General features: G+C 49.7%; 1 protein-coding gene and 1 pseudogene across 3 annotated transcripts in view; both read left to right on the top strand.

Annotated features, from left to right (window-relative positions):
* TECPR2 (tectonin beta-propeller repeat containing 2) overlaps window positions 1-25081 on the top strand; it is a 96653-nt gene that overhangs the window by 24330 nt on the left and 47242 nt on the right. For all 3 annotated transcript variants that reach the window (XM_068540247.1, XM_068540257.1, XM_068540266.1), the window contains exons 5-11: window positions 2678-2835; window positions 11138-11450; window positions 13604-13736; window positions 16698-17015; window positions 18273-19246; window positions 21246-21429; window positions 23584-23757. In XM_068540247.1, coding sequence (XP_068396348.1) covers window positions 2678-2835; window positions 11138-11450; window positions 13604-13736; window positions 16698-17015; window positions 18273-19246; window positions 21246-21429; window positions 23584-23757 — 2254 coding nt within the window. The remainder of the gene's footprint in view (window positions 1-2677; window positions 2836-11137; window positions 11451-13603; window positions 13737-16697; window positions 17016-18272; window positions 19247-21245; window positions 21430-23583; window positions 23758-25081) is intronic.
* LOC137772688 (mitochondrial import inner membrane translocase subunit TIM14 pseudogene) lies at window positions 5858-10260 on the top strand (annotated as a pseudogene).

Genomic DNA, 25081 nt, shown 5'->3' with positions numbered 1-25081 from the left:
TACTCTTAAAAAGAGGATTGCAAAGAGATTTTGTTTGTATGGGTTTTATATCTACTGAGTGCACTATGTTAGAAATTAAAACTGAGAAATTAAAAAATTTTTATTAATTTTATTTTGAAATAATGAACTCATTATATGTTAACATAAATAACATACTTTTGTGAAAATAACTATTTTCAAAACTACTGCTGAGAATTCCCTGGTGGTCCAGTGGTTAGGACTCCGCACTCTTACTGCCGAGGGCCTGGGTTCAGTCCCTGGTTGGGGAACTAAGATCCCACAAGCCATATGGTGTGGCTGAAAAAAAACAAAGCAAAACAAAACTTCTACTGCTGTTTGCAAGAGTAGCATGGCTTTACATTTTTGCAAATCTCTTTAATGTCTGCCTTAATAGAAGACAGCTGGATTCTGCATTTAGTCTGTCACAATACATTGTTTTGGTTGGAGTAGGTAAAGAAAATCTGGCCTCACACAGACATGTAGTGGGAAACAGGAGGAGTATTTTAATAGCCCTTCCAGAGAATTGTGGATATTCTTTAATCACATCCCCAAATTGACTAATGGTGGTTTCTTTAAAGGTTGGTTACAACATGAAATCTGAAAGCATACAGATGAATTTTTCTCACTCTGTTACAGTGAAGTCCATTGGTCTGTCTTGCACTTAGAATGGCTCCTTGACCCACGTGTGATTTTGTAACATCGTGCGTTGATCACTTGGAAAATATTGATCTACTGAGTGATGCACATCTTCCAAATGTTGAAACATTTAATTATATAATATCAAAGAAAGCACCTTTGTTAATATCGCCGTCATTCTGATGAGAAAAGTCTTTAGCTGTTGGGAATCTGTCAGGTTCACAAGGGTGGATACAAGTTTTCAAATTCTAATCTTCACTTGTAAACTTGCATTTTATTATCAGCAACAAATACTATCACTTATTTTCCCTGAATTGACAGGCTCACTTTGTTCTTTCTGAGAAAATGCCTGCCAGATACCCAAGTTTGAATAATTATAGTATTTCAAGTAAAAATGTATTTTGTGAAAAAAAGCAGCTGGTTGAGCTCCCAGCTCATACAATCGCACAAGTGCTTCCTCCTTGAGAGAACCGAAGTACTTCAGCATCAGCAGGAGGGCTGCGTGCATGCCCTGTTTTGTCACACAGAATACAAAGATAGGCATACACAAGGGTCAGGATAAGATGGAATTATCATTTTCCTGCATCAGAGACCTTCTGAAGTGAAATTCATGTTTTTGCTGCAAGTGCACAGTGGCTGAGGGCACCGTGGCAGCTACCGGATTTTGGTGCCCTGCTCATCTTGGGCCCATTTGAGCTTTCAGTAGCTCTACCAACCATCAATACAAACCACAGCTTGGTGGAAAAGGCAGATAAAACCTAGTATTATAATGAAAATGGTTTCGACCTCGAGAGGTCCTAGGGACCCTCAGGGACCGTGGGCCACACTTTGAGAACTGCTGCTCTCCAGGAAAACATTTTGTTAAGGTTTTAAGGGTCCCCATATTTGTACTTTCCTGCTGTCACTCCCCCAGCCTGAGTTGCACAGAGGGGACACTGCTCATGCATGATGTCGGGAAATGGAGAGAAAAATCACGTGCAGAAAGCACTGTCCTTAGCCTTCAGATCATTTTTTCCCAGCTTTATTGAGGTTCTGATCATTTTTTTTTTGAAGACACAGGTATTTCATGAGATTTGCAAAAAAGACGTGTGTTTTTGCACAATACGGTACAATAAATTTAATTCCATTACAAGCTAAGTCAAAAATTGAAAAGCTACAGTCTGCATAACTGCAAAGGTGGGAGGGAAATCTGGCTTGATGTCCTTGGTGTTTGCGGGGTAGTGGGGATTTCCCTGTCTTGATTGTGCTGGTGGTTACATAACTGAATGCATTGGTCAAAATGCGTAGAATTGTATATCTAAAAAGGGTGAATTTTACTGTATGTAAATCTTACCAATGGATCTGATTGCTGCTCCCTCTTTCCCTGCAAAGGTCTATGGCATTGCATCAGTATTTCTAAACAATTAAAGAAACGGGTTCAGGAGAAGAGTGGCTTATAGGAGCAGATATTTGACACCAAGAAATGTAGTTTGTGTTAGCAGTCAAATGCCTTCTAGAACTTTACTTTGTTCTTCAATATACTTAATACCATTTTAATTTCTTTCTAACCTGTTTCTTCTGACCCTTTCAGTAGGCAAGGATATGACGTCCCCACGATTGCTTTGAACTCTTTGTGGAGGAGGAGTGCAGTGTGGACTTTGACCGTTGTCACAATAATATTATAGAAAGTCCCATTGTGTTCTGTTGGAATTAATAATACACATCGTGCAACATATTTCTGCTTAATCTTTATGGATTCTTCTTTGAACCGTGTACTGAGAACATTTTAAAAAAATTATACAGAATTTTTAAATGTTTCTTGGCCAACTTGATGTAGCCTGACATAGATGGTAACCCTGACTGTTTTCTCATTAGTGAGGACTTCTGCAAATAATTTCATTGCAGTGGGTTGACACTGGATCCGGTGAGAATTAGAGCATTCGTTTTAAGGTAGACATTGACCGAAACGCGGGCTCAGGAGGGACGCGGGCCAGTGCTGTGAGGCTGGTGCGGGTCACTGGAGCGCGCCGCGCGGCCGGCCTCACCTGGCGTCTCTCCGCAGGGCGTCTGCCACTCCCGCCTGATGCTGGAGGAGCCAGCTTCCATCGTGCAGCTCGACTACAGCCAGAAGGTGCTGCTCGTCTCGACTGCGCAGAGGAGTCTGCTCTTCCACACCGAGGAGAAGTCTGTCCGGCAGATCGGAGCGCAGCCACGGAAAAGGTGAGCAGCACTGCTGTCGAGGCTCGTGGTGACGGGGCTCCAGGCAGGTCCCCAGCCTGCCCGCCACGTGTGGCTGCTCCAGTCCGCTCCCGGCGGGCCCCCTCCTCCACGGCCCGGGTCAGGGGTCAGGGGTCAGGGTCGGGTGGGAGCTGGCTCCTCACTCCCTCCGCGCGCCGGCCGTTGTGAACACGGAGTGACCTCAGCAGGGGAGGTGCTACCGGTTGTGTCAGCTGCTGTGGAGCCAAGTGGGGGGCGCGGGGAGAGTTCACATGGGCTCTAGCCCGGCCTGGGGCCGGGACGGGTCTGGAAGGGGTCAGGGCTGCTGGCTGGGAGAGGGCCCCTCGCTTGACCTCCCTGGACGAACAGCGGGTCCAGGCCCAGCCCGCCCGGGGGAGAGGCGGAGGGGCAGGACGGCACGCGGGCCGGGGGGCGCGGGGGGCTGGGTGGTGCGGCGGGGGAGAGTGGGGAGCCGGCGGCTGGGAGGCGGGTGGGCGGGCGTCAGTGAGGGCTGGCTGGTGGTGCTGGGGGTGCCAGCCTCCGGTCCTCTCAGCGTGCGTTGTGCTGTGTCCCGGGCTTTGCAGCAGCACAGAGCAAGTTTATTCTTTTTCTGCCTGGCGGTCCGTGGCTATTAAAAGACACTCGCGCTTCCCCTTTGGCTTCTGCTTTCCACGCTGAATACCCCCTTAATTCCACCAACAATTTGGTGTTTTTATAACAGTAATCTCCCTATTGGCCCCTGGAACACTCAGCGGAATTTGTAGCTTGGGCTTAGTGGTTGTGCAGAACTTGGTCGTGACTTTCCCTCTGCCAGGGTCCCACTCTTCTGCTTGACGTCTCGTCCTGGCTTGTCTGTCGGTGTCTTTTTGGAAGGAAGGTGGAGTGTAAAAAGAGAGATTTAAAAACCAGTTACCTCCACATGGGTCGTATACCCAACAGTCTTTCTCTTCAAACCTGGCTTTCTAACCTCCTGTGTGAAACCTGAGCAACCTTGCGTGAACCTCTCCTGGTGCGTTTGTGTAGCCAGGGTTTTCGGCAGCTTGCATTAGAAGCATACTCTTGCCAGGCACCGTTTCAGGATGCAGAAACAGATAAATGGGGCCCGTTTCTCCTAGGGAGCTGTATTAGAGAAGTGAGGGATGACAGAATGAATGGAAACGTTTTTAACCTCTGTGTCCTGAAGGCTTGTGTCTGTCGTGTGCCGTGTTAGATTGTGGTTAGAGAAGGACGTCAGCCATGTCTGCCTCCTGGAAGTGGTGCGCCATGCAACAGTGTCCCTCTGGGTGGCACACGGTGGGACAGCGGTGAGCCAGGGGACGGGCCTCTGCCCTCAAGTAAGGTAAAGGTCTAGGCTGCGGTCAGTGCTATAGAGGCAACGTCAGGGTGAGGTGTCGGCTGGGGACAGGGCCTCTCTTAGACAGAATGGTCAGGAAAGGCCTCTGGGGAAAAGATCTGTGGGCTGAAGCCTAAAGCATGGGAAGAGCGTTCTGGTCTCGGGGAACAGCAGATGCCAAGGCCCTGGATCGGGCCAGGGCCTGGAACGTTCGAGGAGCCAGAAGGGGGCTGGGGTGGCTGCGGAGTGGTGGGCCGGGTGCTGGAAAGGAGGGCCTGAGCCAGCCCGGGGCGAGGGATGCTGTCACCCGAGTTATTCTAGGCGAGACGGAAAGCCAGTGGGGGGCTTCAGGCAGGAGGAGGACTGTCTGAGCTACCCTGGATCTGCCTGGAGACCTACTTGGAGACGGGCAGGCAGGGAACAGTGAGGCGGCTGCTGCAGGAGCCCGGGAGTGGCACGGAGGCCTCGCCTGGGTACCCGGCATGGAGAGGAGAGGGGAGGGGGATGGAGGGGTAATGGGGTGAATCGGACGTAGGGGGCGACGGGGAGAAAGGAACAAGAAAGGGTTTCCGTGCCCTTGGCTAAAGCAGCTAGACAGCTGGTGAAGCCATTTGACTGAGCTGGGAAGACCAGGGTTAAGGTCTGGGCTTCAGGAGTTCTGTCTTGGGGGTGCTGCATCTGAGACGCCTGTTAGGTAACTAAGCAGCAATCACGGTCCAGCGTAACACACACAGGTCGGAAACTCAGGGAAGGGGTTTCGGCCAGAAGTGGAAATGAGGTCACCAGATGCAGGTGACATTGAGACCGCTGGCCTCAGATGAGGTCACCCAGGGAGAGTGTTTATTCATTCAACCTTGGAAGATCCTTTCTGAGTCTCTGCTCTGTGCCAGGCGCCCTTCTCAGTCTGGGGAGACAGCTGTGAACAAGGGGGACAAGAGCTCTGATCTTAAGGAGCTCACGTTCCTGTGAGGGAGGCAGATGTTAAATATGTTCTAGAATGTTCCGTAGTAATAAACAGGTATGGAGCTAGCGAGGATGCCTGCCTCAGCGGGTGTGTGTTTAGGGTAGGCAGGCGGGGGGAGCCTGAGCAGATTCCTGAGGGAGGATGGGAGGGGCGGCGAGAACCGCCTCAGAGAAGCCCTCGCGGCAGAAGCACTGCCTGTACCAAGGGTTGAGGAGCGCAGGCCAGGTGCTGGGGGGCGGGGGGGGGCTGGGGGCGGCCCATCCTGTGGGCCCTGCTCAGGGGCTGCTTTATGCCAGTGCCATCAGGAGTCAGGAGCGGCCTTGACCCGGGGAGTCAGTCTTGCTGCTGCGTGAGGGGGGCGAGGGCAGCTGCTCAGGGAGGCTGGCAGGGGCTCCCGGGCGATTCAGGGCCTCACACCGGGCTGGGGTGGTGGGGACGCTTTGAAGGCAGAGCCGACGGCTGTGTCGGCTCCGGGGTGTGAGAGAGAGGCTCCCTCAGAGACGGTGGCCTGAGCGCTTGGCCAGGCGGGGCTGCCGGTTCCTGGTGTCGAGAAGGCTGGCGGAGGAGCCGTGGCCGATCTCAGGAAGCAGGTGGGGCCGCAGCTGTGCACGCGGGGGCCGTTAGCCGTTAGACAGTGTTCAAAGCTCTGGGACGGAGGAGCTCACCTGGGGAGTGAGTGTCACTAGGGAGTGGGGAGGCCTCGCATTCTGGGGCACTCTATTGCTTGCATGTCAGGGAGAGCCGTGTCGGAGCCGCTGATCGGCCCCGAGAGGTGGGCTGAGCCGGACCTTTGGCTCTGGCAACGTGGCGGCCGCGCGTACCCGCCTTCGTGGGGCACAGGCCGTGGCATTGGAGGGGCTGAGGGAGGGGGAGTGGGCAGCGAGCGTAGACAGGACTCTTTGTAGACGGGAACGCAGAACTAGGGGCTGCCTGGAGGGGACCGCGGGCTGGCGAGAGGTTGGATGGAGCGTGTGGCGGCGCGTTGGGCGGCTGCTGTGGGCCGGCGGGGAAGCGGGCTCGGGGACGCGCAGGGAGTGCCGGAAGACAAGGTCGTCCTCTCCTGACCCAGTCTGCGAACCTCCTCAGGTTGGACAGGACAGCGTGTATGCTTCTCCCAGAAAATCTCAAAGTCCCCAGCCATCCCCAGACGTGTGTTGCGTCTCGGTTCTCCTCTGTGTTTGTGTTGGCGCCCTCCCCGTGCCTGTCGCTGTGTCCTGCGGTCCAGTCGGGAGGACCGTCCCGGGTCGGCAGCACCTGTGTGTTGCAGTCCGGGCTGGGTGTGGGGCATGGAGCCTGTACCCCCGCCAGAGCCACATCGTGCCCGTCTGGTGGCCTTTGGGCATTTGGCTGTGGAGACGACTGTCCCGGCTTTGGCTCGTTCTCCTGTTTCAGGCTCTCTGTCTGTGCTCAGCATTATTGTACATAAGTTAGAACACACCATTTGCTGGTTAGAATTTGATCACCAGCAACACTTCTTTCATATTAATGTAGCTCATAAAGGGAATTAAGGTGTCTTTTAAAGTCATCAATGGTTTTTCTAGAAATCATCTCCACCAAAATTAAGAAGCTAAGTTAATGTGTTTATGATTTTAGAATCCTGCAGTGCTTAGACCTTAAAAGTTGGAGTTTTTGTGTCTGATTCAGAATGACATCAGCAAGTGCTGCAGAATCACCCTGCAGGCAGGTGGTGGCCGAGTCTGGGGCGGAGGACAGTTTGCACCCGGCTGTAGCTAGTTATCCCCAACTTAACTGCCTTCTCCCAACCCGCTCCCGACCATTTCAGCAACTCCTCAGAGCCAGCCCCACGCCAGGCCCCTGCTCAGCCTGTCCTTCCCGAGGGTGCCCGCTCCCCTTTCTCAGCCTGGGCATTGTCCACTCCGTGACCAAGGTGTAGCCTCTGATGCCCCAGTCAAACGTGCCCCCTTTGTCTGTAGTCCTCGAGCAGCCCTCTGAGCCTCAGAGATGGCACCTCGCAGACGTACGTCTGCTGCAGTACGTTCTAAGACAGGGCTGAGACCTTTTATTCATCTTCCACGTTGCCTGCAGCGCACAGTCTCTTACGTGGTGCAGGAGCTCACTAAATGTTTGTTAAAATGAACGCTTTAGTCACCTAAGGTGAAGTGACAGGAGATTTTTTTTTTTAATAAATTTATGTATTTATTTTTGGCTGTGTTGGGTCTTCGTTGCTGCGCGTGGGCTTTCTCTAGTTGCGGCGAGCGGGGGCTACTCTTCGTTGCAGTGCGCGGGCTTCTCATTGCAGGGGCTTCTCTTGTTGTAGAGCGTGGGCTCTAGGCGCGCGGACTTCAGTTGTTGTGGCTTGCGGGCTCTAGAGTGCAGGCTCAGTAGTTGTGGCGCACGGGCTTAGTTGCTTCATGGCATGTGGGATCTTCCCAGACCGGAGCTCGAACCCGTGTCCCCTGTGTGGCAGGCGGATTCTTTACCACTGCGCCACCAGGGAAGTCCAGCAGGTGAATTCTTAACCACTGCGCCAGCAGGGAAGTCCGACAAGAGATTTTTAAGAGGACTTATTAGTAGAAGGAAAATAGATTTGAAAATTGGATCACCAAATAGAAATTGATTTGACAGGAAAGGCAGGAGGAAGAGGTTATAGGCTACCGTGCCAGAGTTCCTTTGGGTGTCTCTATTTAGACAAGATTTGCAGAACAAATCACTAGAGGTAATAATCAGAACATGATGCTGATTATGGAGCTGTCCATGAACGATCTACAGTGTTAGGTTAGTCTAACGATCTTCAGTTCAAAGCTGAATTCGATATTCAGTGTCCTCCTTGGACCCTGTCTGGAAGGATTAGTTACTGAGGTGCCAAAGGGGTGTAGTGAGATGCTGAAGTGCAGAGAAACACCCAGATAACTTTATCTGAGTGCCTTTGTGATATGGGCCCTGTGAATGCCTCCCTGGGAGTCGGGTGTGCTGTGTGTGCAGTGAGGGTGAGGAGAGGGCCCAGCACCCACCCACAGGAGCACATGATGGTAACAGGGGTAGAATTTGAGGCAGTTGAGCGTTTGTCGGGACTTACAGTGTCACAAGCATTGCTTTTTTGTGTCTTCATAGATTGTCATTCAGTCCTCACATCAACCTTTGAGATGGGAATTATTATCCCTGGTTTACAGACTAGGAAACTGAGACCCATACCACGTAACCATTAAATGTCAGGGCTGGAAATTGAGCCCAGGTGTCGACCTAAAGCCAGTCCTCTTTCTACCGTTCAAAATCAGGGAAATACTTTGGAGAGAGAATCAGCAGGACTTAGGGTTAAACTGAAACTCTATTTTAAATCAATCAATTTATTTATTTATTTATTTTTGGCTGCGTTGGGTCTTCTTCGTTGCTGTGTGGGCTTTCTCTAGTTGCAGTGAGCGGGGGGCACTCTTCGTTGTGGTGTGCGGGTTTCTCATTGTTGTGGCTTCTCTTGATGCAGAGCACGGGCTCTAGAGCACAGGCTCAGTAGTTGTGGCACACGGGCTCAGTAGTTGTGGCTCACGGGCTCTAGAGTGCAGGCTCAGTAGTTGTGGCGCACGGGCTTGGTTGCTCCACGGCGTGTGGGATCTTCCTGGACCAGGGCTCGAACCCGTGTCCCCTGCATTGGCGGGTGGATTCTTAACCATTGTGCCACCAGGGAAGCCCCCAAACTGAAACTCTTTTAATATTTGAACTCTGGTGGACGTCTAAGATTTGGCAAAGGTGTGGAGCAATGAGAACTCAGATTGCTGATGAGAGTATAGGCTGGTGTAAACACATTGGAAAAAGTTTGAAGTTGTCTTCCAAACTTGAATCTGCTTTTACTCAACAGCCCAGCAGTTACCCAACAATCCAACAGTTCCACTTCTGAAATATCCTTGACAAACTCTTACACCTGTGTACTAGGAGGTTATTTGCAGAATGCTCATAATGAGCACTATTCAAAATGACGAAGTGGAGATAATTCAAATACCCTTCAACAAGAGGGTGAATAAATTGTGGAACACTTTATAGCAGTGGAAATGAATAAGCTACAGCTTTTTTTTTTATCCACAAGGATAAATCTTAGAAATATTATGTTAAGTTAAAAGCAAGTTGAAAAAGGATGCAAATAGCATCATACTATTATTTTTATACAAATGAAAGGCAAACAATACTAAATTATGTAGCGTTTAGGAGCACGTAGGTATGTGGTTAAACTATCGATAAAAGCGAGGGAATAATGAACACAAAATTCAGGGCTCACACACGGGGAGCGGGGTGGGCAGGGACTCTTGGAGCCAGAGAGCATCAGCGATGTGACTACCGATTTATTTCCAAAGTTGAGGGATGGATTTCTGGGTGTATATTTCATTATTAGGCTTCCAAGCATATATATTCTTTTGTTCGTGTTAGATATTTCATGATATTAAAAATAGAAGGAAAAAAAAAAAAACCCAAGCCGGAGGATTAGAATGGAGATTGGTCCCTCTGATGGGTTTAAGAGAAATTCTGAAAGCGCTGCCCCAATTCTGGACCTGAAGCTCATTCACTGGGATGTTGGGATGAGCACAGCAGTCAGATGTTAGAAGGAACAGAATTTCAGAGCAGGAGAGGATGGTCAGTCCTGGCTCTGTCACCTCTGCCTCCGTTTCCTCTTCTCTGAAACGGGAGTCGTGATACTTGCCTCACAGGGCTGTGTTGAGGACTAAAGGAGAGTGGAGATAAAGCCCTGTGTGCAGGGTAGAGGCGTAGAGTTGGCGGGGTGGGATGCGCCGCGCTCCAGGTGGAGCCGGGGAGCCGAGCGGGAATCGCGGCCAGTACAGTGGTAGCGGTTGGACTGGCCATTGCTGCTGCCGGATTTGCAGGGGGTTACGCTTTGCAAGCCGTGAAGCATACGGAGCCTCAGGTAAAACAAGTTGTTCAAAGTCTACCGAGATCTGCCTTCAGCGGTGGCTATTACAGAGGTGGGTTTGAACCCCAAATGACAAAACGGGAAGCAGCATTAATACTAGGTGTAAGCCCTACTGCCAATAAGGGAAACATAAGAGATGCTCATCGACGAATTATGCTTTTAAATCACTCAGACAAGGGAGGATCTCCTTATATAGCAGCCAAAATCAATGAAGCTAAAGATTTACTAGAAGGTCAAGCTAAAAAATGAAGTAAATGTATGATGAATGTTAAGTTCTTACTCATTTATGTATATGAGTACCGCTGGTACATATTATAATAAAATGCCTCAAAGCTACACATTTAAAAAATTAGCATAAGCTAAATTAAAGCCTTGGTATAAATTTGAGGATTTAAAATCGGAAAAAAAAAAAATCGGATTATAGAATATTTGTAGGTTAATACTCAATAATTATGGATAAATGCATGCCATTTGAAATGTTGTTCATTACTCATTTGTCAAATAATTTGGTACCTATTTCAAGACAAAGTGAACAACATAGTCTCTCCCTGAAGGAATCCCCAATCTGATGGGAGACTGATAAAGTGGTAATTAAAGTACAATGTGATAAATATGATGGAATTAGCACAGGTTGTTATAGTAGGGGCTCATCTCATCGGGACAGAAGGCTGTTCAAGGTACAGAGGACTCCCCCCCCCAGTCACTTAGAACCTTGAACTTAAAAGTGAGTTTAGCCACAACTTAACCTAAGAAATTGATCTAGGTATGTATTTATCACTTTGTCAGTGATAAATCTGAATTGTTTCAGATTTCATACATTAAAAACTGTAACAGCATGATTTAAAAAAAAAATACACTGTGTGCAGTAACCGGAGTGTGTGCTCAGCGGGGCGCACGCTTCTGAGGACGCTGCAGGGGGTGCACGACAGAGACCGGCTCCTCTGTGGCCTCAGGGCTGGCCAGGCGGTTCAGTTAACCAAAAAACACACTGTAGAAAAGGGTTCGAAAAAGAATCAATCTTGTTTTGGCTTAGTCCAGAAATTCTTGTTAGAGTTAATATCGGGGGTTGACAGCTAGCACTTTAAATCAGTCCATTTTCTTTCTTTCTTTCCTCCTTTTTTTCTTGTCATTTCAGCACTGGGAAATTTGGTGCTTGTTTTATACCAGGACTTTGTAAGCAAAGCGATCTAACCTTGTACGCATCACGGCCTGGGCTCCGGCTGTGGAAGGCTGACATCCATGGGACCGTTCAGGCCACGTTTATCTTAAAAGATGTCTTTGCTGGAGGAGTCAAGCCTTTCGAGCTTTACCCGCGCCTGGAATCCTCTGACAGGGGAAGTTGCAGCTCACCCGAGAAACACCTGGGGCTTGTTTCATGTTTCTTTCAAGAAGGCTGGGTGTTGAGTTGGAATGAATATAGTATTTATCTTCTAGACACTGTCAACCAGGTAAGTAAAGGGATTGTACCCCATCTTTGGTGTCTAGAGGCAAGAGAATGTTTATAGACTATTCTGCTTCATTTCTCAGATGACAGAAGGAACAGTGTTGATTCTGATGCTTTGCTTTTTCCATTGGGCCAGTCAAGGAATCCAAATGAAGTTTTGATTGTTTTTGTAGATTTGAAAAAATATTTGGTTTAAATATTCGTAGTCCTGTGCCCTGCTAAGAAAGTGTGTGTGTGTTTTATTTAAGCACAAAATTAAACTTGTTCTTTATAATTTCTTTGGATCACGTGTTTTCTGACTACCAAATTACTGTGAGCGTATTAAATGAAAACTCAAACATGACGGAAACAGTAAGGTAGGGACTCATTCCCCAAGGCCTCCGCAGGGCGACGCTGAGTTGGGCAGGGGGCTCTTTCTCTAGCTTTCTTTCCACCCTGTTCTTTTACCCTTATTTCTCCTACCCAAATGGAGCCACATTGTTTTGCCATTTTTTTCCCCACTTAATGATGTATTTGGACAACTTTCCAGCATTATTTTTTTTTCCAGCATTATTAAATCATGGTAGGAAACAATTTCTGTTTAAATCAGGATGATAAGAAATTATTGCCAACAGGGGTGGAATTAGGAATTAAAAAAAAACAAGACTGTGTAGTTTCAGTTTATTCTTAAGAGCAGAGCTTTTGCTGTTTTGTAAGTCATCTCCTCACCCCACGCCCCACCCCCATCCTGCTCACGTTCTTCCTTCTTGAAGTCAGCAGGCCTCTAGCAGACGCCCTTTTCTTTATAAGCAGCGCTTCACTGTAGAAATCAAAGGGTTTTCTTAGTTGTGTGAATAGAAAATGAAATTCGTCTACAAGGCTTCTTAATGATTGTTATCAGCCATGCCTGGTACTACTGGTTTAGTAGAAAGAAAAACTGACCTTTTTCTTCTTCCTGGGAGATTCTGGTCTGGTTCTACCTATAACCAGGAGTCTCTCATCTGCCTGGCTTGGTTTCCCTACCTGGAACATGGGGAGGGGACTGGTGAGTTGGGTTAGGTAATCACCAAGGTGCCTTTTAGCCCTGAGTTTGTTTCTTTTCTTAAGGAACGTTTTGAAAGACATTTTTGTATTCTTCCCCAGGTGTAGAGAACACAGCTTTTCTTCTTTTTCTGGGTACTCTTTGAACTTAATGTGCACTTGTTAATTGGCGGGGTCAAGATGCGGTGTAATTGGACATCAGTTCCTCTCTTCTGAGCACTTACCCAGGGCTTTCCCCAGTAGGTATAATTAACTTCATCTTATAGATGGAGAAGTGGAGACAAAGGACCTGGTCATGAGCAGACAGTCTGAACATGGCAACATGATTGAAAGCTTTCAAACTACTGTCAGGATTGTTAAGAATTTACAAAGGACTTAGACTCACTTTCTCTTCTATAATGAACTAGTCTCTTATTTGCACTGTTGACTGAGAAGCAAGAATTTTTTTTTAAGTCAAGGATGTCCTGTGTTTTGTTTGCTGTCTGCTTTCAGGTGACATTAGGGGAATCCTCCCTCCCTCACTTATTCATTCAAAAACCAAGGGTTGCAATGCCTACTAGTTTCTCCCACAGGACTCCGCACGGTAGGGGACCTAGACCTGCCAGCACACATTCCAGCCCAGGAGAGACGTGCCAGCTGGGGGTTTGTGTAAAGTGCTGTGAGCTCTGAAGAGTCCTGGGCATTGCTGAGGAGGGTGAGCTTGTCAGGGACGCTTCCCAAGGAGGCGGCCTCTGAATCAAGTTGGAACTCTCCCAGTGAGCAAGGGTCAGGAAAAGAATTCAAGCAGAGCGCGGGACGTCGTGGAGGAACAGGGCGGACTGGCCAATTGATGCACCTGAAGCCAGATGAGGGCAGTGAGGGAGCGGGGAGCAAGGCGGGGACCGGTTCAGAGGGTGGCCGAGAGGCGGGGAGAGACTGCTCGCTCAGTCTCATAAATTTACTGGCAGGGGGTACGACTCGGTCACACATCCGTCAGATGTTACCTAACTTTGGATTGAATTACTCTAAGTTTCAAAAGTCATGATAACGAAGAGCAGTTGTTTGACTTATTTGGATTCCTACACATGCTTGTACGATTTGAACTATTACTATTGCCTGGTTTTGTGATCTTTTTTTTTTTTTTTTTTTTTTGGACAGGCCACAATTGCTGGTTTGGAAGGATCAGGTGATATCGTGTCTGTTTCCTGCACAGAAAATGAAATATTTTTCTTAAAGGGAGACAGGAACATTATAAGAATTTCAAGCAGGCCTGAAGGACTAGCATCAATAGGTTTGTATTTGTTGTAAAATGTTATAAAATGTGTTTGTTATAAAATGTATTTGTTACAAAATTTGTTATAAAATGTATGTAATTACAGTTTGTGATGTATAAAACGTACCATTTTTTTGCTCGTTAAATGATTGTAGCTTTTTCGAAACGAGGTGTTCAGAGGGTTTCCTTTGATTCTGAAAAGATGGTTTGTGATACTTTTCTTGAAGGTTACCTGCTTTCAGGCTTACATCAGCCAGGGTCTCACATTTGGTGGAGTTGCTTCTGTGGGTCTGGAGGTTGGGGAGGTTGGGTGAGTAGGAAGGAGAACTCGACACCCACCTGACTGATCTCCGTCCGACACTCTGAGACAGCCTGTGGGATTGATGCCTAAGATTTTAGAACATTTCAATCTGTCACCTGGAACACGTTTTTTTACCTTTAACATAGTTCTTCCTTGTAGTATTGATTATTCTCTGTGCTTTTGACTTTTTTTTTTGGTAATTCATATTTAAGCCCAAATTCTAATGAGCAGAGAACCTTACTCTGTGTTGCCGTGCATGCACACGGCCATGGTACTTTATGTGTCTGTTCCTGGTGGTCGCAACAACAGCCGTGTGGCCCCTGCCCCGCTGCCCCTCCCCGCCTTGTCATCACTGAGTTGTGCTCGCCATCTTCCAGAGACTCTGCTAAGCGCTTAACATTCACCATCTCGTCCAGTCCTCCGAACAGCCCGGTGCGGGAGGGCCCGATGCCCGAGGTGAGGGCGGTGCCCACAGATGCCAGCGCCTCGTGGGGCCTCTGAAGTTCACCAGGCAGTTGCACAGGCGTCCTGCCCCCGCCTTTCCCCAGCCAGGCCGCCTTCCTCCCTGGGGCTGGAGCGGCCTTGGCCCTCCCTCGCTCGCTGTGCCCCTGTCCTGACACTGCTGCCTGGGTCTCCCCGACGAGGCCTGCCCTCCTCGGGTGCTGCCCTCTGCACCCCTCCCCCTCATCATTCAAGACTCGGTCGGTATCGCTGCGCTTTTGATAACTTCTTCCAGTTGCCGTAGTTGAGTCAGTCTCTCCTCACCGCGTTCCTGGGGGCCCCTTTCCTGCTGCTCCTTGACTTCACAGTCATTGACTTACCACTTACCGTACAAAAGATTAGATTTTTGATTGTAAGGCTCTCGTGACTCACCTTGTGGCCCTAACACAGCACATGGTTTGAAGAAGACCCTAGCATGTTAGTCAATGGTGTCCTCCTTTCACAGATTAGAAAATTGAGGATTGGGGTAGTGCGTGACAAGCCCCAAGTCACCATCCAGATTTCCGCTCCAGCCGCTGTTTCCCCTGCCTCGTCAGGTTAGTCAGGAGGGCCCGCCCTGTGCCCTGGCTGTGGGCACGCCACTGCGTCCCTCGGGTCTCTTGGCCACAGGACCATCCTCGGTGTTTCTACTCTGACCAGCGTCAGCTCATGTCTGAGTGACCGCAAGAGAGGCAGCGGGGATCCTGGGCAGGAAGTGGGGCTCCCTCCCTCCAGCACGGGAGGGAGCGGCCTGCCTGGGACACGGCTATAGCGTTTGTCTTTTAAACGTTAGAATACGAGGTTTGGCTGCTCGGAGAATATAAAAAACAGCCTCACTTTAGCCAGATGTTTAGCCTCAAAAAGACGAAAATGAAGTACTAGCTGTCTCTGTCCTGAATTTATAATCTCCCAAGAGATGGCAAGAAGAGAGTGAATTACCTCTTAAGTCACAGAGGGCAGGTTGGGGCGAACATCATTCCAGGGTCGTAACTTTCATAGAAAGGGAGTGAGCTCTACTCTTGAGCCTGTGAGCTGGGGGCCTTAACAGTGTCACCAAGGGGCAGTGCCGCTTACAGGGGAGAAGTGACCAGGAGCCACGAGGCCAGTAGACTTCCTGCAGGCGTGAAGATGCTCTGAAACTGCACTGCCCACACGTGGCTGCCGAGTACTCGAAATGTGCTGAGTGCAGCTGAGGAACTGGATTTTAAGTTTTGTTTCATGTCTGTGAATTTGAATTTAAATAGCTACACGGCTGGTGGCTATTGTACTGGACGGTGCAGCTCCAGACCAAGATCTGCCTGTGTGATCTTGTGTGACCTTCTGCGAGTCCCTTCCCTGCCCTGCTCGTCCCCACTGTGCGCTCTGGAGCCTGCAGGCGGCCCTCGTGGCCCCTGGTCGAGGCAGGAATGCCCGCCCATCTGGGTGAGGGCCGTGTCTCCATGCTTAGAACGCGTCTGGCACGCAGTAGGTACTCAGTAACAAAAAGATGGCTGGATGGATCAAAATGGGCCCCAGTCCTGTGCTGAGGGTCCTGTGGCTGGAACCTCCTAGTGTCGTGGTGAGAGGAGGACGTGTCCATGGAGGTGGGGACAGAGCGCCAGGACCCACCATCCCACTGCCAGTCCTGCTCTGCTCTCTCTCTTCGCACACGGACTCCTGTAATGAACTCCTCTGTTTTGAGTTTGCGCTAGTGAAAAATTACCTTTCCCTCCTTGAACTTCGAGAATTTTTATTATAGGTACGTGTGTGTTTTTCAAAGGCCCCTGGAGTAGTTGTCTTTTGGCTGCACCCCGGGGGCCCCGGCAGTGAAAGCACGGAGTCCTAACCACTGCACCACCAGGGAATTCCCTCTAAGCCCTTTTTTCTTCCTTATTATTATTTTTTTTTCTAAGCCCTTTTTTAATAGGCATCTCGCCTTTATATATTATTTGTGAGTTGAAGTGAGAAATGCTCTACCTTATGATAGTCCCTTACTTTGAGTTATTTACAGAAGACAGCTGCTGTGAGTTATTTTACTGATTTTGATACATGAACTTCCTGGAGAACAAAAACCATGTGTTGGAACCTGTTGTACAATTCTTTTAGTTTCGCTGGTTTCTCTGAATTTAGCAGGCTGGTATTTAGGGCTGGCAAACCTTAATAAGAGCACTCCATCTTTCCCTCCAGTAACCATGGTAAAACTGACTCTTCTTTCTCAGTGCGGGACGGTCTGGAGACGTCGGGATGCCCAGAGCAAGTCCATGGGCAGCGTGCGGAGAAGCCGCCGGGGGCCACGCCTTCCGAGACGAGGCTCAGAGGCTCTTCTGTGGCCAGCTCCGTGGCCAGCGAGCCCAGGAGCCGGAGCAGCTCGCTCAACTCCACCGACAGCGGCTCTGGGCCGCAGGCAGCTCCCGAGCTGGGCAAGAGCAGCCAGCTCACCTCGAAGAGATTCAGCGTGATCAGCTCGGAGGACTTCGACCAAGAGCTCATTGTGAAGCCTCTCAAAGTGAAGAAGAAGAAGAGGAAGAAGAAGACAGGTACCATCCACGGCCGAGCACACACGACCTCCTTCCGCCCCTGTGGGGCCTTGTACCAAACTCTCTGGGAAGGCTGCTGCTTGCCGAGTGAGCACTGCCCGTTCGCTGGAAAGCACAGAAAGCGGATGTCTTTCCTCCTCGAAGGAGTTTTACTGTGAAATATTTATACGTTATACACACACGTAAAGCATTAAACTATATGTAACATACCGCCCTGCTTAACAGGTCTGGGTGTTATACTTTCCAATATTTAAGTAAAAATTTCAGTTTATTCATGTACATCATTTATTAGACCAGAGATTCTATGAACCTGGAAGGAAGGTCATGGAAATCTTTAGATGGATCAATTTATGTTTAGTGTAGGGTATGTCATCAGATACGGGCTTTTTTTTCTCTTTTCTTTTTTTTTTTTTTTAGGCCGCACTGCACGGCTTGCAGGATCTTAGTTCCCCAACCAGGGATTGAACCTGGGCCCTTGGCAGTGGAAGCATGGAGTCCTAACCACTGAACCACCAGGGAATTCCCAGATATGGGATTTAACACTGAATTTTTAAAAATTTTTTACTCCTTGGTGCCTATTGAGCCTCTCTAGCTAAAGATCACTGCGATATCGAAGGAAAATGTTATCAGATCCCTTAGCATTTTAATAATTAAAAGAAATTGGTTGGTGATCCATTTGTTCCTTTGTTTTTCTTAGTTAACATTTTTTTTATAGTAATCTTTTATTTATTTATTTTATTCTTATATTTATTTTTGGCTGTGTTGGGTCTTCGTTTCTGTGAGAGGGCTTTCTCTAGTTGCGGCGAGCGGGGGCCACTCTTCATTGCGGTGCGCGGGCCTCTCGCTGTCGCGGCCCTCTCACTGTCGCGGCCTCTCTTGTTGCGGAGCACAGGCTCCAGACGCGCAGGCTCAGTAATTGTGGCTCACGGGCCTAGTTGCTCCGCGGCATGTGGGATCTTCCCAGACCAGGGCTCGAACCCGTGTCCCCTGCATTGGCAGGCGGATTCTCAACCACTGCGCCACCAGGGAAGCCCCAGTTAACATTTCTTGAAGGAGGCCTCAGAGCCCATCAGTGTGTACAGTATTTGCATCCATTTAAAACATCCCTGCACTGAGATAATTTGTACTTAAGAGATTTATTCTTCACCAATTAGATATCCTTCATTTAAAATGCTTTTATCTTAAGCCAAAATTTTGTTTTTTAGTTAGTGTCTTACTAGATTCATGCCTAATGTTAAACGTTCTTCTTTTAAACAGAAGGTGGAAGCGGGACTACCTGCCCCAGTTCCCTTGAATCGACTCCCTGCTGGGAGTGTCCTGGCGATAGCCCCCAGTCCCTGAACACGGACCTGCTGTCCACCACCTCGAGTTTGGGCAGCATCGTGGATCAGTCCAGCACAGGGTCTCCTGACCAGGAGTGCAGTCTCAGCGGTGAGGCCAACAGTGTCCTGCCAGAATACAGCGACCCCGAAACATTTAGTGTCTTGGAGGTGCCCCTCCCCGCCCCTGACTCATTGAAGGAAGAAGGTGACGGAAGAACCGAAATCCCACCATGTGACGGCGCAGGCGAGACGCAGCCGCCTAGCGGGGTGTTGCGTTCACCCTGGCATCCGAGGGAGGACGCGGAAGGGGGTGATGACATTGCGGAACTCGAAGAGGAGCCCTGTCCCGTGAGCGGTGGGCCAGGGAGCGCACAGTCACCCTGCCGAGAGCAGGGCAGCTCAGCGGAGGCCCGGGAGGCGGGGGGCATGGAGCCTGCTGAGCCCCAGAGCACTCTTCCGGAAGCCCCCCTCCCGGGCTCACCCCCGGTGCCTTCCAGCCTCAGCTGGGCTCCCGGCGCTGAGCGGTGGCTTCCAGGGACCAGAGCTGAGGAGCCCAGTGAAGAGCAGGGCTTCCTGAGGCACCTGGGGGCCCCAGGCCACCTCGGCTCGAGTCCCCGGCATGCTGTTACTGACGATGACACAGGCCAGCAAGCAGTGGCTGCGTCCGAATGTGACTTGGGGAGCGCAGGAGGACGACGGCCTCGCTGGGTCTCTGCCTCGGTGGCCAGCGCCCGTGAGCAGCCCTCACGGGACCAGGCGTTGACGTCCAGTGACGAGGAGGACATCTATGCCCACGGGCTGCCCTCTTCGTCCTCGGAGACGAGCGTGACAGAGCTGGCAGGGAGCCGCTCCCTGCAGGACCTGCGCCCGCCGGGCACAGACGAGCCCGGGCTGCTGAAGTCAGAGGAGGTAGGTGCGCTCCTTTCTTAAGGGAAATCATTGGCAAACTGATTATATTTTTCTGTTTATGCAAAGAAATTATATTCCTACTGTAAAACCTGTATGCCAGGTGTTTGGAAGTCTGGCTTTGGGGGATTTCCAGCGCAGGGATCTAGAATGGCTTGGACTCCTGCTGACCTGTCACCCCTGCTCAGTTACCCACTTTACCAACAAAAGCAGCCTCTCCTTGTTGATTCTGGCGGGGCCGGCCCAGCACGGGCAGCTAGTGCTAGTCATCCCAGAGGACGGCTGGGTTGGCCTGGGGGCAGCTCCCAGAAACCAGTGGCGAGAGGCCCATCCACCTGTGGAGGGGAAGGCGCTGCCCCTCAGACACGCGTCTCGAGGAGCCGTGTCTCCCTGACCTCCAAACAGCGGCGCCAGGGCTCCCCTGCAGGCTGTGGAGAAACCAGGTTTCGAGTGTCCAGTTTCCTGGGTCGGGTTCTACCTAGCCTGGGCAATTAAGAGACGATTATTAGCTATTCTTGGTCATTTTATGTAAAAAAGTGGCTTTTAAAAAGTGCTTGTTTTCCTTAGCAAGTAATTATTATTTAGCTGTATTTGGTTTCAAAACTGTGTATTGTAACCCTTCCTGCTAAGTGGATGTGAGGTGTGGATTATGTGTGTGAACTTATAGCCATGTGTGCTTTCCCCAGATGTGCCTCTGGATTCTCTCCGTCCTAATGATGTGTGGCATTGGGGCAGCTCTCACCACGTGCCAGGTGCCATGCTAAGCACTTTACAAGTTTAACTCATATACTTCTCTAAAAACAAAACCCACCAACTAGGTGCTCCCGTTTCACAGGAGGAAGTGGAGACTCAGACAGTTAAATGGCTTTCACCAGGTCACATGGCAGGTGGGGCCAGGGTGGCCCAGGGCCCTCTCTCTCAAACCTCTGTGCTGTCTGTCCTGCCTCGAAAGTGAAACGTCCTGCTTACTTGTTGTAAGACAAAATGCCCTTTCACTCAGTCTTCCGCGCATTCACCCTTTCGTGAGTGCCTTCGGCTGCCAGACTCTGCGTCAGGTGCTGGGGACACTGCAGTGCCCGTGACAGGCAGTCGTGGATCTCAGAGTCCTGGACACGTGTGCAGATCCTCCCAGTTGAGTGGGACTCGGGCGATGGTGATGAACAAAGTGCAGGCGGGGTGCGGTGCCCACCAACCATGGCAGGAGCCGAGCAGCTGAGGCCGAGGGCGTGGGCGGTTGGCATTCTAGGCCAGAACTTTAGAAAAGTCCTAGGTGAGGGGGCACCTGGTACTTTGAGGACCTCCCCCAGCCTTCACCGCTCCCCCACTTGTCCCCCTCCAGAGAGCTGGAAAGCCACATTGTGTTGGGTTGGGGGGTGGGTAAGGCGTGTCCTGGTGAGCCAGGGCCAGATCGAGAGGGGTTGGGTGCCATAGTCTGTGAAGCAGTGAACGTCCATGTGTGGGTGATTGTGCAAAATACGTGGGTTTCTTTTTCAGTTTTGGAAAGCTGTTAAAGTGCACACTTTATTTAGCTTTGATTTTTAAAAGAACCCTAACACCTAAACCTTAGTCTACAAGATTCAGTCAGGCAGTGTCTTGGCCAGATTTCCATCAACCACGTGATGTGCCACGTGTCCGATGATTGGATCAGCGCTTAAAAAAATACGGTGAAAAAAACAAAGATAGTGGTAGTGCCATTTCTCCTAACACATCTGTAATGATTAGCTGTACAAAAAATCAATTTGCATACAAGTGGGAAGTGAGGTATACCTGTAGAATAAAACCAGATCCTTTGAATGTAGCACTAGGTGAGGGAAGAGGTTGTAGTATCTGTGACAGAGTGTTATCCAGGAACGTTATGTAGGGGACAGCCGCTCCCACTTCACAATGTTTCTGTTAGAGCTGGTCCAGAGATAGAGGGCCGACTTAAGTGACTGCACACTTTTCTTATTGACATGCAGCTGTGTCCTCTGCCGCAGAACTCAGCAGGCTCTGTCCTTGTTAGTTTGCAGAAAGCTGGATGGGTTACTCCGGGCCGGGCTACGGCATTCTCAGCTTGGCGGTCTCCGAGAAGTACATTTGGTGCCTGGACTACAAAGGCGGTCTGTTCTGCAGCGCGTTGCCGGGCGCTGGGCTGCGCTGGCAGAAGTTTGAAGATGCCGTCCAGCAGGTGGCAGTCTCGCCCTCAGGTTCGCCTCCCAGCTCCCTGCTTCTTGCCCCAGGTGTAGACGCCCGAGCACACAGGGACCAGTCCATTCAGCAGACTTGCCTTTTCCCGCAGGTTTGAGGGGTTTTCTCCAAAGAACGCGGATTGCTGCATTTGACATCAACTGAAAATAGTGTAATTGCAGTTCAGTTTTTGGTTTTTTATTAATTGCAGTGGTAACACACGAACATGTTTTGTAAGTTATACAAATAGCTTGCATTTTTGAGTTTTTTTTTTTTTTTAGAAATATTAACATACAAATGCCTTATAAAAGTAAATCTGTTTCTATTTCTTAGTGTTGTTGTTTTAAAACTTATTTATTTATTTATTTTTGGCTGCATTGGGTCTTCGTTGCTGTGCGCGGGCTTTCTCTAGTTGCAGCGAGCGGGGGCTACTCTTCGTTGCGGTGTGCGGGCTTCTCTTGTGGAGTACGGGCTCTAGGTGCGCGGGCCTCAGTAGTTGTGGCACGTGGGCTCAGTCGTTGTGGCTCGTGGGCTCTAGAGCGCAGGCTTAGTAGTTGTGGCGCACAGGCTTAGTTGCTCGGCGGCATGTGGGATCTTCCCGGACCAGGGCTCGAACCCGTGTCCCCTGCACTGGCAGGCGGATTCTGAACCACTGCGCCGCCAGGGAAGTCCCTTAATGTTGCTTTAAAGCAACTGAACTAATGAAGATGGGCCCGTGGTTGTGTTGGATAAGTTTGGATTGTTTGGTTTCTTTCTTAGAAATTATTCTGTAATGAGCTATATATATATGCTTTGGGTGAATAATCTACTCCCTGACTGTGAAAAGAAAATGCCTTCCTTCCTTCATGCCATGATCAGGCCATTTTCAGTGAGCTGGAGCAGATGCTTCCTGGATGAGGTTCTACCCCCTCATCTATGCAGAATAATTTGCTTGTTTGTCACAACGTTGGCCGCTTTACCTATCTGGCGGATGGCGAGTGGAACAGAAGTGTGTGTGTGTATCGTAGCTGGTTCACTGTTAGGACGTTGGAACGCAAGGCAGACGACACTGAGCCTGTGACCTCCCCTCGCCCTCTGTGCTTTGAGATGGATTTCCTCTAAGTCTCCTGGTCTTTGTCACTGTGTAAAATACCAGTTTGTTCAGGGTTGTTTTGTTCTATCTATCTCTTTACCTCTTTGAAAAATAGTTTTCCTTAGAGACTAAGATAATAGCCTGTCCCATTAGCTGGCTTTATATAATCACGGGTTTCAATTCTTTTCCTCTCAGTTACCTTTGGGTCCGTCTCCCCAGCCACGTATAAACTTTGGTTTTTTCCTGATTATGTGAATTACTGTGTGTTTCCAAACCGTTCAGCCCCGCGCTGCTCTAGCAGGAGCTCTGTCTCCACCAGGGTTGGTGCTCGGGCCGAGCGGTCCTGCAGGGCCCCGTCCAGCACGGGCACCGCGGCGGCCGCGGGCTTGGCCAGCTGCCTCGCTTCCCACACCTGCCTCGGTGCCTCGTGCCAGACCCTCTCGTCCAGCCCTCAGTGCTCTCGGTGACTCCGGCGGTTTCTTAGACGCCACCTGCACCTCCATAGACGGCCTTCCGGTCTGCCCTTCTCCTCTCCTCCCCTTCTTGTATGTATCACAGTCCCTTTCCAAGTGAAAAAAGGGACAGCCCAGCTCAAGTGCTTCCTTTCCATCTGCACCTTGTCCATGTGGCTGGTCCAGAATTGACCCACTCCCTTTGAATCCCTGTAGGACTTTTGGCCTCTCTCAGGGCACTGACTGCGCCTCCTGAAGGTCACTTGGGTCCTCACCTGGCACACCTAGCAGTGCTGGTGCTGCCTGTCTTCCGTGTGATGAGTGCCTCTGATGCGCCAGCTCTATGTGCCGTGTCCCTGATACAGTCTCACCTGCAGCCTTCCTAGCAGCCTGTACGGGGCAGGCGATCCCGTTTCACAGATGAGGAAATGAGGCTTGGAGACACTGAGTGACATGACGCCCAAGCCACACGGTGGGGGGTGGTGGCAGGGGTTCAGACCTCGGCGCCACAGGCTCTTTCCCCAGTCGGGGTGGAAGCAAAGGGGGCTGTGTTGTAGAAATCTCTCTTCCCCACAGCACCCAGAATGGACTTCTGGGGGTGAAAATTCTCAGTATTTATTGGACAGTGAATATAATTTTTATTTCCACAGGAGCCCTTCTCTGGAAGATTGAACAGAAATCTAACCGAGCCTTTGCTTGTGGAAAAGTGACCATCAAGGGGAAGCGTCACTGGTACGAAGCTCTGCCCCAGGCGGTGTTTGTGGCCCTGAGCGATGACACGGCCTGGATCATCAGGACAAATGGGGACCTGTACCTGCAGACAGGTAGCTGCAGGCGGCGCCCCAGCGCCTGTCGGGTCTGGTGTGATTGCGCTTTGGTAGCGACGTGCTTAGAGACAGGGACCAAGAAGCTAGACGTCAATTTAAATGAAAACACTTCTAGAAAGAGAGTATTTGCCATTGGAATCTATTAGCAGTTTTCTGCTACTGACTCACATTCAACCCAGGACAAATTTAGGGCAGGAATTAATAGAATTATTTAGCGAGGCACAGAAGCAGAATCTTATTCTCCTTACGGCTAACCATTGTGTATCCCTTATCCTGCAATGTCAGATCTGAAGAGGAAAGAGTAACAGAGAAATGGCATTAGAATCATTTTTCCCTTCAACTTATGGCTGGATTTTTTCAGCTAGGTCAAAGCCCTGCTTCTATACGCTTACTTACACGTGGGTCAGGAAAAAACAATGAGAAATAATTTGCTCTAAATAGCAGTTTATCTCATCCTAGGAAACTGCCCTGAGGGGGATCTTTAGCAGCTGGAAGAGACACAGTGGGACTTGTTTATTAAAAATAAACTGTAATGAGAGTCAGTGTTTACGTACTGTCAGCAAAATGAGATACGGGTTTCCAAAAGCAATGTGTTTCACCAGTGCCTGGAAACGATTACGGGGCAGGAGCTCTTTTTCGGATGTCAAGAGGCCGTACTGGATTTATGTAAATGTCAATCTTTTAACCATTTAATATTGCTGATTCCAAGAGAAGGGTTTTTTTTTTTAATAGATTTTATTTTATTTATTTATTTATTTATTGGCTGCGTTGGGTCTTCATTGCTGTGCGCAGGCTTTCTCTAGTTGTGGCGAGCAGGGTCTACTATTGGATGGGGTGTGAGGGCTTCTCATTGTTGCAGAGTACAGGCTCTAGGCGTGCAGGCTTCAGTAGTTGTGGCTCACGGGCTCTAGAGCGCAGGCTCAGTAGTTGTGGCGCACGGGCTTAGTTGCTCCGTGGCATGTGGGATCTTCCCGGACCAGGGCTCGAACCCGTGTCCCCTGCATTGGCAGGTGGATTCTTAACCACTGCACCACCAGGGAAGTCCCCCAAGAGAAGGTTTTAATCTCTGTTATGAACTGTCAGCCAGGGACGATTCTCTTGAGATTTTTTTTTTTAATATCTTTTATTAGAGTATAATTGCTTTACAATGGTGTGTTAATTTCTGCTTTATAACAAAGTGAATCAGCTATACATATACATACATCCCCATATCTCCTCCCTCTTGCGTCTCCCTCCCACTCTCCCTATCCCACCCCTCTAGGTGGTCACCAAGCACCGAGCTGATCTCCCTGTGCTATGCGGCTGCTTCCCACTAGCTATC

This window comes from Eschrichtius robustus, chromosome 1 (assembly GCF_028021215.1).
Source record: "Eschrichtius robustus isolate mEscRob2 chromosome 1, mEscRob2.pri, whole genome shotgun sequence".
In the NCBI taxonomy this organism is placed as follows: domain Eukaryota; kingdom Metazoa; phylum Chordata; class Mammalia; order Artiodactyla; family Eschrichtiidae; genus Eschrichtius; species Eschrichtius robustus.
This window is presented reverse-complemented; position numbering and strand designations above follow the sequence as displayed.